The following is a 14,118-nucleotide window of genomic DNA, read 5'->3' as shown; positions in this document are numbered from 1 at the left end:
AAACCTCTATGTGAACGTTGTTTCTTCGTCTTCCTGGGTCAGCACATCTCTGCTCTTGGGTGCACCATATAAAAAAACACTTCTAGTGATATTCATAGGGTCACATTCTTCCTTAGCCTAGCCTTCAAACCTTTACTTACTCACCAAGCACAATTGCAGGGATGGCTTCCACCGAAATTAACATTATAAATACTGTTTGTATGCTTGGTAAGGTAAACATATGTAAATCTGGCAGTTTGTCTCCCACATCTTTCTGCTTTACTAGTTAAACACAGACACATGTTTTTTACATCTTGTTTGGAGCACACCTCCAAACCTCACTCACATCATCAAAATGCCTCCACCATAGACCTCAGTATGAAGCACACTCTATCAACCCTGCACAAAAAAACTGAATAGATGCTTACTCGATCACTAACAAAGAGCTTTAATGTATTGCTAGGATTGTATTAGGATTAAGAAAGTGATATACAAATATAACAGTACAATACTCTACAAAGTCATTACCAGGTCAATGGCATAATTTCACATCTATATATATATTCACTGAAAAAACCATAGGTTTCACACCAGTTATAGTTAGCTGGAAATTTTACTGACATAAAACCATTGAAATTCCCACGTTATAGTTAGTTGGTCTCACTATAACTTGCGCGTGCAATGCACTGCTGATGATGTCACATATTACATCACTCATGACATGGTCAGGTCAGTAAGCGCGTCGGGTCATGTGACCTGAAAATAACACTTTTCATTGGTTCGTAACAGTTTTGGTTTCATAATGATGAAGCCCCTGGTCATGTGACCTAAAATAACACTTTTCATTGGTTCAATACATTTTTTTTTTCAAAAGGATGAAAGACCCCACCTTTTTTCCTTATTCTGACTTTGCCCTTTGACTTAGGAAGACCTCAAAATCCACTGGAGCACATATCTTGAGACATAGCAAAGGCACATCGGGCTACCAGTCCCTACAATTTTGCCAGGTTTGGTGGTAATCCATTCAGCCGTTCGGTCTAAAAGTGAGTTCGCCCTCCCTGTGGAAATTAACATGGGGAAAACACGTTTTGGGACCCCCATTTTATCTCGGCCCCCGCTTGACGAATCCCCCCGAAACCTTCAAGGAAGGACCGGAGCTCCGCAAGGCAAATTTGAAGACGTTTTCAGGCAGATTCGTCAACCGGCGCCAAAGTTATTCCAAATAGAATTTTGAGATTTTGCATTGAAAAAAATCCTAACTATAACTACCTACTGGCGACCGCCAGTAGGTAATATATCTATCTATCTATCTATCTATCTATCTATCTATCTATCTATCTATCTATCTATCTATCTATCTATCTATCTATCTATCTATCTATCTATCTATCTATCTATCTATCTATCTATCTATCTATCTGTATATATATATATTTTTTGTATATATGTATGTGTATATATATATATATATATATATATATATATATATATATATATATATCGACAGGAACTCCGCGTTACCACCTCCGATCCCCCAGGACCGGCGAAGCAGGAGACAGACCACGAGTTCTTTCCAGGTAAGTTTATTTTTCAGTTTTTCATGAACCAACCAACCATGACGCGTTTCGGGCTTTGCAGTCCTAGAATCCTGAACCTCGGCCACAATCGCCGGTGTCTCCACAGGTACAGATCACAAAAACACCAGAAAATTGCAAATTGAGTGGTTTATTTCTCCATTGTCTCCAGCATGAGTCGTTTCGGCTGCGTCACTGCAGCCTTGTTCACATGACATATAGGACCAATGGGAGTGTTTAAGTACTGTGGAAAATGCTTAACACAGGTCACCAGTTGTATAGACATAGAAAACATACTAATGACACAGAAACACTCTTGGCTAGCAAGTAATTGTGCAAAATTGCAATATAAATATACCTAAATATATATATCTATATATATATATATATATATATATATATATATATATATATATACACTTGATAAATGGAGGTATTATTAACAACCCATCCTACAACAATATATAAATAAATTTAAATGAGATAGGGTTAAAATGTAACAACTGTTCTAGTTCACATTGTTGTACATTCAGTCACCTCATATCAAGTAATTATATCTGTGTTCCAAAATTCATGCCCACAGTCCTAATGACTTCCTATTACATTCTGATGTACTCTGTGAATAAAATTGAAGTGCAAGTGCAAATAAGTGCAAAGTGCAAATTTCTAAAAGTGTCTTGGATAAAAAGATATAAAAAAACATATCAAAACTCCAAGTTTAGAAAAAAGCATTAAAATTAATATGGTCTCAGTAAAAAACACATGAGCGGATGACATGTTTTACATGGTTATTGCGACATAATGTCTGAACGAATCAATAACTGTATATGACATCTTAAAGTTGTAATAACTAGGATTTATATTTGATCCCAGGCACTAAGAGCTGACTAATCACATCTTAAAAGTGCGAGTGCTAGTTTCGCAAAGCGCAAAAAACGGCTAGAGTATACATAACTGAATTAAACTGTCTATACACAGATGCGTAGATTGTCAAAGAGGCAGCTGTGTTCGCAAGATCCTAACGTGAAACATATAGTGGGGTCCCTGAATCGAACAGTATGGAACCACCCACAACAACTAGGTTTTGAACCTACAGAAAACTGTGTAAGTCTTCCCCTGTATTCATCCCATTTGGGATCCTCGTGTCTAATAGTAGGATATACTTGCTTTCCGGCTGCCTCAGCTGTTTCTCCCTATTACCTTCCCATATGTTTTTGGGTACCGCATCAATTATAAAATACTTCAAAACATTCAGGTTTTTTCCATGGACTAATTCGAAGTGGCGGGCAACCGGATAATTGGCATCTGAATTTACAATTGCCCTCAAGTGTTGTAGATACGATTTAAGGCTTGGAGTTTTGTACTGCTTATATATTTGAGACCACATGTGCATTCAAGTACATATACCGCATATATATATATATATATATATATATATATATATATATATATATATATATATATATATATATATATATATATATATATATATATATATATATATATATATGTATATATATATATATATATATATATATATCCAACTGTAATCGTTCAAACGTTTAGGTAACAAAATGATGTCCAGGCCACCTTCCTTGAATTCAGCGTGTGTTTATTTCAGTACAGCTCACTCAACGCGTTTCGGAGAAAGATCTCCTTGTACAATCTCCATGTATAAGGAGATTTTTCTCTGAAATGCGTCGAGTGAGCTGTACTGAAATCAACACACGCTGAATTCAAGGAAGGTGGCCTAGACATTGTTTTGTTACCTAAAAGTTTGAACGATTACTGGTGAATTGTTGGGAGTTGCGATCCCTTCCTGGCCCACCGCTGCGAGTGGCGGAAGGGTTTATCTCGCTGAAATCGAGTTGAAATATATGTATATATACACGCAATATCAAATGTACAGGAGTCAATGAAACTTGCAAACTGAACTGACTATAAAGGAGGTCATATTCATTCAAGAAAAACAAAACAATTCTTCCACATGCCCTCTAGTGAACAAATATGAAAATAACTTATTTCAAATTGGTAATTCCTCTACTGTGCACAATTGAAATTTTTGGGGTGGATTGTGATTACTCTGATTTAAAGCCTACAGATAGGTATTTTGTTTTATGGAATCTCATAGATGTTCTTAATAGGCAAGGGTTTTAGTGTTGTTTGTCCCCTCGAAAAATTCATGAGTATTTAAGATTTGCAGTACATTGTTAATACCGGTTAGGAGAGATAGTATTTTGCTTTGCCAACTGTAATTTTGTTTACATTTGCAATTGTTTGGCTTTATGCATTATATTTGTCTTTTAGAAAAGCTTATAATCTCTATTGTAGCCCTGAGTTGGGTATGGTGACAAGCCAATGATAACTGCGAAAAGCTTGATTGCCGTACAGGAAAATGGTATGTCAGATCTGGCCTGTTCAAAAGGAAACGTTATTACATTTGCATTACATAAAGCATATGGTAAATACAATAGCTCTCTAACAATGGATTGTTATCACATTATATTACAGGCCATAGAAAGGTTTTAGATTACATTCAGTCTCACAGATTGCCATGGTGGTCAAATGTTTGATCACCCTCTCTGACCAACCCTGGGAGTAGAATTTCAATGTGATGATTTTTTTAAGTCCTGTTGCGAGGAAATGTGTAGTTTTGACAAATTAATGTTTTTGATATATTTCTAATTTTATAAATGAATGCTAGTTATGAGCACTTCAGGAGGACTGGGTTGTACAAAATATCAAACCATTGATAATGGCTAGAGGCCTTATCGGTTCACTGGGAAAAGTTATGTCCGATTCTATAGGTGTGATCTGTTTAAAATGAACATTTATGACAAAGCAAGGAGGTCAGTCCTATTTTTTTAAAAGCATGCTTTAAAGCACATATGTTTTTTTAAGAGTGTTTTTTTATTACACTGCCCTAAAACGTGTGGGTAGATATTTTGTTACATGAAATCTCATAGATTACTGTATAAGCAAAGGGTTTTGGTGTTGGTGACCCATCTGAAGAAACTGTGGGAATAGAAGATTTACATTATGGTAATCTTTAATAACCTCTATTAGTAAGATTTTTTTATTGTTTTACTAATTTTTTGTACATGTTTATTTTATTACGGTACACTTGATGGCTGCCTTTTGGGAAAGTTTATGAGTGCTTGTGTACAACCACCTGAAAATTAGTGTGCTTCAGTGTCAGGGTGGGTTGGCCAGTCCTTTAATTTTCTTTCTTTTTTAGTTCCCTTTTCATTTCTTTGATTCTCCTCTTTTTATTTTAATGTTTATTAAAAGGTTAATACAGCTCTCTGATCAGTGCTGAAGGTTGGCTTGCTAGCCGCTCATTTAATTACAGTGCACCACATCCCATTGATCCCTTCCCCTAAACCAGGAGACTATTATGGAAAGCTGTAGTCCATAGTGTATCATTCTTTTACTATTCCAAAATATCCAACATGTTCTTTGGTGGCCATGCTTGAAATTCAAAATAATAATAGGCCATTTACAATCTCTTTGCAAGGCGGACACCCATTGCTATGTTTAGTTTTGTTTTTGCAAACACATGCTTGTGTTTAGAAGGCAGCTTGTTTACTTTTTTCTACTTGTATTATTTTAACTTATCTTGCATATGTTGGTGAGTTTTTGTGTGTTTTTTTGTGGTTATTCCAGAGGGCTTATGCTTTATTGTGTCTGTGGATTGATGAATAGATGCATGAATGCAAATGTGATTGATAGAGTGTTATATTCCATATAGGCACTTGTAACATTGCAACCTTTCACTTATATTCTTCCCTGCATTACATACATAACGGTTCTTGGGCACTCTCCTTTTACCTAGATAGGACACTGCATTCAGAACGCGGGTTTTCCCTGGTTCGAATCTCATACATTATGCATGAGGTTTCTTGGAAACACAACAGGACAACCATCTCCTGTATAATATCTCTGTATAAAGTTCAGGCCCAACGTCATCTTCTAGGCCGACACAGTAACATAGAAAGGTAGGACCTCTGGGGAGACATATAGGTGTATATACATCATGTCTTGCTTAAAAAGACAGAGGAGATTGAGACTTCATGGCTGAAACACTGACCAGTGACGCTGAGGTTCCTATATGCAGACACTCCATGTCGCAGTGGTCTAACATCCCTCACGGGTGTCCAACTCGAGATTAGGACGGGGTACTATATTCTCTCTCATTCTCAGGTAATGGGGTTGACTAGATCTTAGAGGGATTCTTGGCATAACACCTACATAGATACTAGGTACATTTAGGTACATCTAGTTAGGGAGGCATCATAGGACTACGCACTTTTTATCATGTATTTTTTTGTACTCGTATATATTCCTGATTACTGCAAAATGGTAGAACTGTACCATTCCTTTACTTTCGTAGTACCGCTAATCATATATCTCTGCTACTCTCTAATGGTTGTAACAGCTCATCTATTCTACACTAGAATAACAACTGTTCAATAAAATCTAATTGAAATGCCCAGCCTGTTAATTCTGTGTATCTCAAGTGTGCACGAGTGACTGAGCGAAAGGTAGTATATTGTTTCCACGATTCTGAGGCAGCAGGGTTGTTATGTTCTGAGGTTGCCAAGAACTATTCTCTCCCCGATACGAGGAGATTCTAGTAGCACTGTGAGCTAACTGATACAGACAGGCTAACATATCAGGTGGGGGTGCTCGGAACCAGTCTGCCACCGATCCCACAGTTTGTTATCCAAACGCCCAGATCCTGTGTAAGGTATATAGGAACTACATGACAAGAGTGCATGTATGATGACTTATTGAGTGCCTAGACCCTTCAATGACACAAAATTTACTTTTATTCGTAGGCCAGACCTATTGGCATTGCCATTGCTTGTTTTATCATGCAGGGTGTAACACTAATGCAGGGATATCCTCTGGATGCATGCGGATGAGGGAGATATGCAAAGAATCAATGAAGGTTTGACAAACTGCTAAGGACATTAAGGGGAAGGTCAGCGAGTGAGATATGTGAGGTTGGGGCTTGGCATCCCTCATTTATGTATTCCTAGGTTTTCTTAGCTTCAACAACCCCCCCCAGGATATCTCTTCTCTGTGATAAAAATTGTCAGCATTTCAACCCTTTGTCAAAATATGTGGGGGATTTTTAAATCAACTTGCTGGACAATTTTGGGGAAAGGTGCACTTTTTCCCAGGTATTCTTGTACGGAGTTAAAATAGTATATAAGCCTTCCCAGTGTCTGCAAAGCCATCTACCGCCCACAGGGTGCATATGAAGGCAAGAACCTCAAGGCTCAGCCCAGCCCATGGAGCCTGAAGGGCTAATGGGCTGTGGAGGCCTATGCATGTGCCACCAGTTCATCTAGAGGGACCAGTTTGTGCATGGTTCCTGTGTGATTTTGCCAAAATACCTCACACATCATTTTCAAATGAATTGTGCCTTACTGCTTCTTTCAAACATTATTTATCCTTGTTCATTTTGGATTGTGAACAAATAAAGAACAAACATGTTTATACAGTGGTGAACTGCATACTAATGTTACAACTAGGTTTTCAGAGTCTCTTTGAAGTAAAAGTTATCTAATTATGTAAAGTTTGATTTTCTTTAGGCCTGAATGAGGACTTTCAAATGGATGTTTTTAAGGTACTGGCTGCCATTCTCCATTTGGGCAATGTCAACATCAAAAAAGTTGGAGATGATCGGTCTTCTGTCAATGTAAGAAAAACATTATCTGAAAATTATTTATTGAAAACATTTGTTAAAATCTGTTGTTTACCATATAATGTACATACTCTATTATTTCAACACAACCTGGAAAATATCTTGTGGTGCACACTGAACCATAAATCCTTTAATGATTGTGTAACTCCTATAAAGGTAGTCATCCTGCTAAGCAAACTGGGTCATCAATGTGTGTAAACGTAGGTTAAAAGTAGATGCTTTCATAAGCTGATGTTTACCAGTTTCATTCAGATGTGTGTACTTCATAAACAAAAATACAATATTATTTGCCAGAAATGTATGTACTCTTTGGCTCTCCAAAAAACGATATTACATAACAAGGAAACAGGTGTTTGTCTTTTTTTGAAGCGCTTTAAGTCGACCCAAACCCACTCTCTGTTCTAATGTTAATATACATTAATTTAAGCATGAGGCATTAACATATATTAAAATGTGTGCGTTCACTTAACATGGGTTTGCCCTGCTTTTGTAGAATAGGCAGTTCTGTTTTGGGTGCAAAATAGCACATGTTTTCTACTTCCATGCTGTTTATTATTAACTACGGCTTGGAAGTAAAACTTTTCAATTAATGCGCCCTCGATACGCTCCAGATTTCCTGTACGGTGTTGTGAAAGGAAACTACTCCCATCATCTCCATAAGGATGGTGTGATGTATTGACGATATAAGCTGTTATTAGATAGCGAGGAGTACGAGAGGCAGGAGATGCTTGGAGTCACTCTGCCCAAAGGGACACCACGCAGCTGAGCACCAGGTCTGCAGCAGCTATGGGGTACTGTATTACACAGCTCGGCAACCAGGCAGCACAGGAATAGAAATCCAAAGGGCGAGTAGGGAGAATTAGACTGATATATGGGATGTTTAGTAATTAATATTGATAACATTTTGGGAGTACATTTTGATAATTCTCCTGATAATCTCTATTTCTGAGTTATCAGGTCCTATGTTCATAATTCGAATCAACATGATTTACATTAGATTACAAATGATCATCACTATTATATACAACTTATTGCTTAGGGATGGGGATGTGGCGTGAGGCTCTATATCATGAGTCTGTATAATTTTTTTGTAAGAACTACATATTATCAGTGAAAATCAACACAAGCTATTAACAATATTTTTGTAGGAAAAGTGACTACATCGGACATTATATATGCAAGGTAACCAGCACAGATCACCCGAGTTAATCGGAAACAGTTTCCAGCAGTTTTATTTAAAGAAAGGCTGTAGAATGCCTAATGGGTAATACTAACAGACATTGCTGCAGTACCCCTGACACCAAGGTAACAATGTTAGTATTTTGTTTCTCCAGCACTACCTTAAAATATATTTGAAAATGTAAACATTTTTCTGCAAATATTAGCTTTTGAGTTCTGTAAGGGCACACATTTATGTCTCAAACATACACTTTTCAATGTTTGGTATACATATATTAATTCAACCAAGCAAACACTTCTTATTAAACTGGGATACACACAAAAGAACTACTTATAGGTGGTTGGAGAGTAACCAGTAGCTCCCAAGCTACTCGTTGGAGAAGCCTGCTCTATAATATACTGTTTACCTAGCATCGTTGGTGGGGTTTCGGGTGACTTTTTAACTCTACCTCTTGTATTTTTTACTTTGTGTTGGATTTCGGTTTTGCTGGTTTAGGTACTCGAGGCAGTTTGCTACTGCTAATCAGTGCCAAAGTACAAGTGATCCTTCTGTAAATTGTAATTCTGATTAATTATCTATGATTGGCACATTTGATTTACTTTGAGGTCCCTAGTAAAGTGCACTGTGTGTTCCAAGGGCCTGTCAATCAAATGCTACTAGTGGCCTTGCAGCACTGATTGTGCCACCCACATCAGTATCCTTTCAAATGTGTCTCAGACCTCCCACTGCAGTGTGCACTGCAATATCAACCTAGGAAGGGCACCTACTTTCCAGGACCTAACCCTCCTTTTTCGTACATGTAAGTCACCCATAGGTAGGTTGCAGTGTATGTTAAAGGTAGGACATGTACTCGTATGTTTTACATGTCCTGATAGTGAAATACTGTGTATTTCATTCTTCACTATTGCAAGGACTAGCCCTGCATTAGGCTATCATTGAAGCTGCCTTGTAACATTTTACAAGTGTAACTTTCAATTGGGAGCAGCTAGAGATTTTGAGTTTAGGTTCTCTATGCTCAGAATTTAATAACACCTTTTAGTAAAGGTGTTTTTTAAATTGTGTGTTTGAAAATGCCAATTTTAGAAGGTGGGTATTTTCATGTTGAACCACCCTGTGTTCCTCTGCCTGCTTGTGGATTCACCATTTGGTTTAGACTGACAGGAGCTGTTTGTGCATTGACTCCAGACACTCACACAAAGGGAGCTAAGGTGTGCCCTGTATATATGCTGATGGGCCAACCTCGGCTAGAAGAGTGGAAGGAGTTGTCACTGACACCTGAATAGTCCGTGGCTGCTCTGCACAATGCTGTCACCACCTCTTGTATTGAAGACAGAACTGGTTTTACTGAGCAAGAGAGACTTTTTTGAACAAAGACTTCAAATGGAAAAAGGGGTGTAAATAATGGACCTAAAACCCAAGAGATTTAGTTTGCTTTTGGACTAAGAGGACCCTGCCAAGACGAAGAACTGAAGAGCTCACAAGAGGTGTTCTTCCACACTTTGTTGTGTATTGCTTTGCTGGGTGGACCTGCAGTTGCTGCTTCTGTCTGTGGGCAGTGGAACGGGCTAAGCTTTTGCCCTGTTGTGGTTCCTTTTTTAAGAAGATCTCCAAGGGCTTAGAGCTTGCCTCCTGTTAAGAATTCTTAGGGACACAAATACTTCACCTGCAGCTTCCTTGAACTCCACTGCTGGGAGTGTTGACCTGCTTTGGGACGCCACATCCAGTTCTAGGCCCCTGGATGTTGTTTCTGTGCAAAGAACTATCAGAAACTGAAGAAACCTACAAAATTAATGCTTTGCCCTTCTTGCGGCTTAATTTTCAGACGCAGCACCACCGTGTGGAAGAAATTCCTGATGCACAGCCCTGTGCTGCTGAAGAAATCCAAGAACCGCTGCACCGACCCAGTTCAATGCACTGACCTCCGAAGCCTGAGATCAACGCAACCACTCCGACTCTGACAGTGTAGCTTAAAGAAAAAAATGCATCTGAGAACTGCAGCCGCATCCACGTCCAGCGTGTCACGGATTTCCACGTATTGTGCTTGTGCACCAAGTTTTTCCAATGAAACCCTCACAAATCAGAAACAACTTGGAATCTACGCATCACATCTGCATGCAGCAGAACTGTTGCATCGTGTCCTGAAAGACTCAGGAACTGACGCATCGCTTTGTTTTCCAACACTTCCCTCCTCTACGGCTGTTTTGCCTTTTTGATTTTGATTCATTTGAGGTACTTTGTGTAAAAATCGTGCTTGCAAAGATTTCGCTGGACAGATTTGCTTGAAATCTTTTAAAAGTCATATTGAAGTTGAAGTTAAAGGAATTTATTGAGCGCACTAACACCAGGCGGTTTCATGGCGCTATGACTTGACCTAGAGGAGGAAACGTGAAAGTGAAAAGGAAAATGAGGTACGGGAAGTTATTGCAGAGGAAAGGCTAAAGAAAAGAGATGAGTTTTTAAGGCTTTGCGGAAGTCCATCTAGCCAGAGAGGGACCGAATGGTGAAAGGGAGGGCGTTCCAGAAGCAGGGGGCAAGAATGGAAAAATGCAGGCCACCGTGTTTTTTCCTCTTAAAACGGGGGACCTCTAAGAGAACTTGGGTAGAGGAGCGAAGGCTCCTGTTAGGAAGGTAGGCCCGGATTTTTGAGTTGACGAACTCAGGAGCAGTGCCTGCAAGAGCCATGAAAGTAAGGCAACCCAACTTAAAAAGGGAGCGCTGGGAAATGGGGAGCCAGTAAAGGGATTTAAGTAGAGGGATTGCGCGATGGCACTTAGAGAGCCTATAGATAAGGCGTGCTGCCTGGTTCTGGATGAGTTGGAGGTGCCGAAGTTCATACGCCGGAATCCCTACATAGAGGCTGTTGCCATAATCCAGGGGGGAGACGATCATGGCCATATTGATGAGCTTAAGGGCATCAACAGAAAAAAACGAGAGATTTTGCGAATGACGCGGGGGGACAAGAAGCAGGACGAGACAATGGAGCTGATCAGGGGGCGCATCGTTAGGTCTTGGCTTATTAGAATGCCCAAGGTTTTGGCTTTAGTGGAAGGTGAGGGAGGAGAGCCAAGAGCAGGGGGCCAGAATGCAGTGGACCAAGGGCTGGGGAGGCTGCCAGTGAGTATCAGTTCCGTCTTGTCCGGATATAATTTTAAATGATTGTAGTTCATCCAGTCAAAGATGAAAGTAAGTACAGTACGGAATTTTGACATAGAGTCGTGAGTAGGGGAGAGGTTGAAAATGAGCTGGAGGTCGTCAGCATAATTGAATACTGACACCTCCATGTTTTGTAAGGCAGCAATGAGAGGGTGGATATAAAGGGTAAAAAGATGAGGGTAAAGAGAAGAACCCTGGGGAACCCCGCAGGTGACCGGACAGGGGTAAGCAGAGAAACCACCTAGTTGAACGGCTTGTGTCCGATCTCTCAGGAAAGAAGTAAGCCAGGCCAGGCCATATTTGAGTTGTGTGTTTTCTATTTTTGTTGTTTTGGTCTTGTTTGATCTATCAAAAGATGCATTATTTTTATAAACTGGTGTGGTGTCCATTTAGAGTGTTTCTACTGTGTTCTCTGTGTGTTTTGTACAAATACTTTACACATTGCCTCTGAGATAAGCCTGTCTGCTCAAGCCAAGCTACCAAGGGGGTGAGCAGGGGTTATCTAGGTATGTAATCACCTTAACCTGACTAGGAGTAAGGATCCCTACTTGGACAGGGTGCAGACCACTGCCAACTAGAGACCCCCATTTCTAGCATAGACCCAACTTTAGTTTTTAGAAGATCTGTTTTCGTAGCATTTATAACATTTCTGCATATGGCACAAAGGAGGTGTTAGAAATGGGATTTCTGGTTTGCTGGGGCATGCGCTTAAGTCAGGCAGAGACAACTACTTTAGTCCGGGCAAGAGAGCTACGCACTAAAGATAACCCATGCTCAGTCCCTAGGTAGCTTGGTAGAGCAGTCAGGCTTATCGCAGAGGCAATGTGTAAAGTGTTTGCGCAACACACTCACACAGCAGCGACACACTAGGCACACCATAAAAGAAACTCTAGACAAGGTTAGATAAAATAGCCTTTGTATTATCCATATAAATACATTAGATCACAATCACATATATCACTGTGCCACTAGCACTTGTCATGACTCACAGGGATTACATAAATCACTTGCCAATCGGCCCATGGTCATAAGCATTTAGCGTCACCATTAAATACTGGCTGGATTTCACTTAGCATAGGAAAAACATAATTCGCAGTCCCCCATAGTATGCCCCAATTGAATCACTTATCTGAGTGCACCCATCAATAAAATCACCATAGTGATGCGTATGGTTCAATCCTTGGCAATGTAACCCCAAAGCTTAATCACATCAGGGCATTACTATAACATAAAAACTGCAGAGGGCACACATTGAGAACCAGAACATCACCTTACTGCATGATTCTGATGAGGGGCCTCCATGGGGGTCCCACCCCAAGCCTCTTGAAATACCACCATGCCCCTGAAGGCAGAGAGACCTCACTCAGTCCTCTTCCAGAGGAGAAATGGTCCCCTTTCAGTCCCGCAGGCATGCAGTATAACTTCTCTCAACAAATGCGACGGTCCGATAACGGTGCGCCCCCAAGTACGAGATGTCACTATGGCAGGGAGATCTCACGTGGTCCCCCACATACACAATATGCAGTTGTTCTCCTAGATGTTCGGCTCCCCTTTGAGATACCCCAGTACTTCCACTTTTCGTTGGTCTCTTTTCATGAGACTGTCTGCTATTGGCGGCCCGCCTCTCCCTCTACCAGGCAGGGGAAGGCAGGCAGCTGCTGAATGGAACCCACAAGGCTCGCGTTCACAGGAGCTATCGAGGCTCTGGCTTGGTCGCTCCTGCCGGCCCCACCCACCACCAGACTAAGGGGACCCGTGGGGCTCTCAACTTCCTCACTGGCACCCCGCCCACGGTCAGACATCCTTTGCCTGACTTCATGCACTCCGGTAATCACAGAGCAAAATCTCAGTGGTTTCCCAGCTACACTGCCACGTCGGCGCCTACTATCCCATAGGCTGGAGTATGCGAGGCTCCGAAGAGGGTCCAGAGTAGCCCTCCTTCTTGATCCACAAACCCACATACCACACTTGATCATGCTACCTCTCTCATGTCAGGAATTAGGAACTCACCCTAGTTTGGGAGGTGCAGCGTCTCCTGCCACACACTGATGCAGCGTCTTCTGTCGCACACTGAGACTGTGAACCCATGTCTTGGGCTCTGACAGTGATTTTTCCACCCCCTCCCCTGCCCCTCAAGCACTGAACAAAGAAGTGCTCCAGATTCATAGGAGCCCACACCCAGGGCTCAGGAGAATAACCCCAGAGTGCCTCAACTTAAGTTCAGGGCAAAAGGCTGTCCTCAGGCCCTGTGTAGCGCTCAATATGCGCTACGATTTCTTACGCCCAGAGCAGCCTGCAGGAGCATCCCACAGCACTCCTTTGCATGCTGATCCCCCTGAGGACAATGGGGCATGCTGGTTGACTACACAGGCAGCCGCCCAACACACATGGTCCCTGGGCATAGGGGCAGTCCCTTCAGCAAGCAGCTCCCAAGGCACAGTCACTGTGGCGGTTCCCTGCCAGTGCAGAGGTCTAGCCCGGGACCAGGGTTTAATTCCCCGCCTCGGCCGGTCTTG

At 41.0% G+C, this 14,118-nt stretch overlaps 1 protein-coding gene across 2 annotated transcripts in view; it reads left to right on the top strand.

Annotated features, from left to right (window-relative positions):
- MYO5C (myosin VC) overlaps positions 1 to 14,118 on the top strand; it is a 971,652-nt gene that overhangs the window by 293,855 nt on the left and 663,679 nt on the right. For both annotated transcript variants that reach the window (XM_086958305.1, XM_086958306.1), the window contains exon 9: positions 7,157 to 7,263. In XM_086958305.1, the coding sequence (XP_086814431.1) occupies positions 7,157 to 7,263 (107 nt within the window). The remainder of the gene's footprint in view (positions 1 to 7,156; positions 7,264 to 14,118) is intronic.

Source organism: Lissotriton vulgaris, chromosome 2_1 (assembly GCF_964263255.1).
Source record: "Lissotriton vulgaris chromosome 2_1, aLisVul1.2, whole genome shotgun sequence".
Taxonomy (NCBI): domain Eukaryota; kingdom Metazoa; phylum Chordata; class Amphibia; order Caudata; family Salamandridae; genus Lissotriton; species Lissotriton vulgaris.
This window is presented reverse-complemented; position numbering and strand designations above follow the sequence as displayed.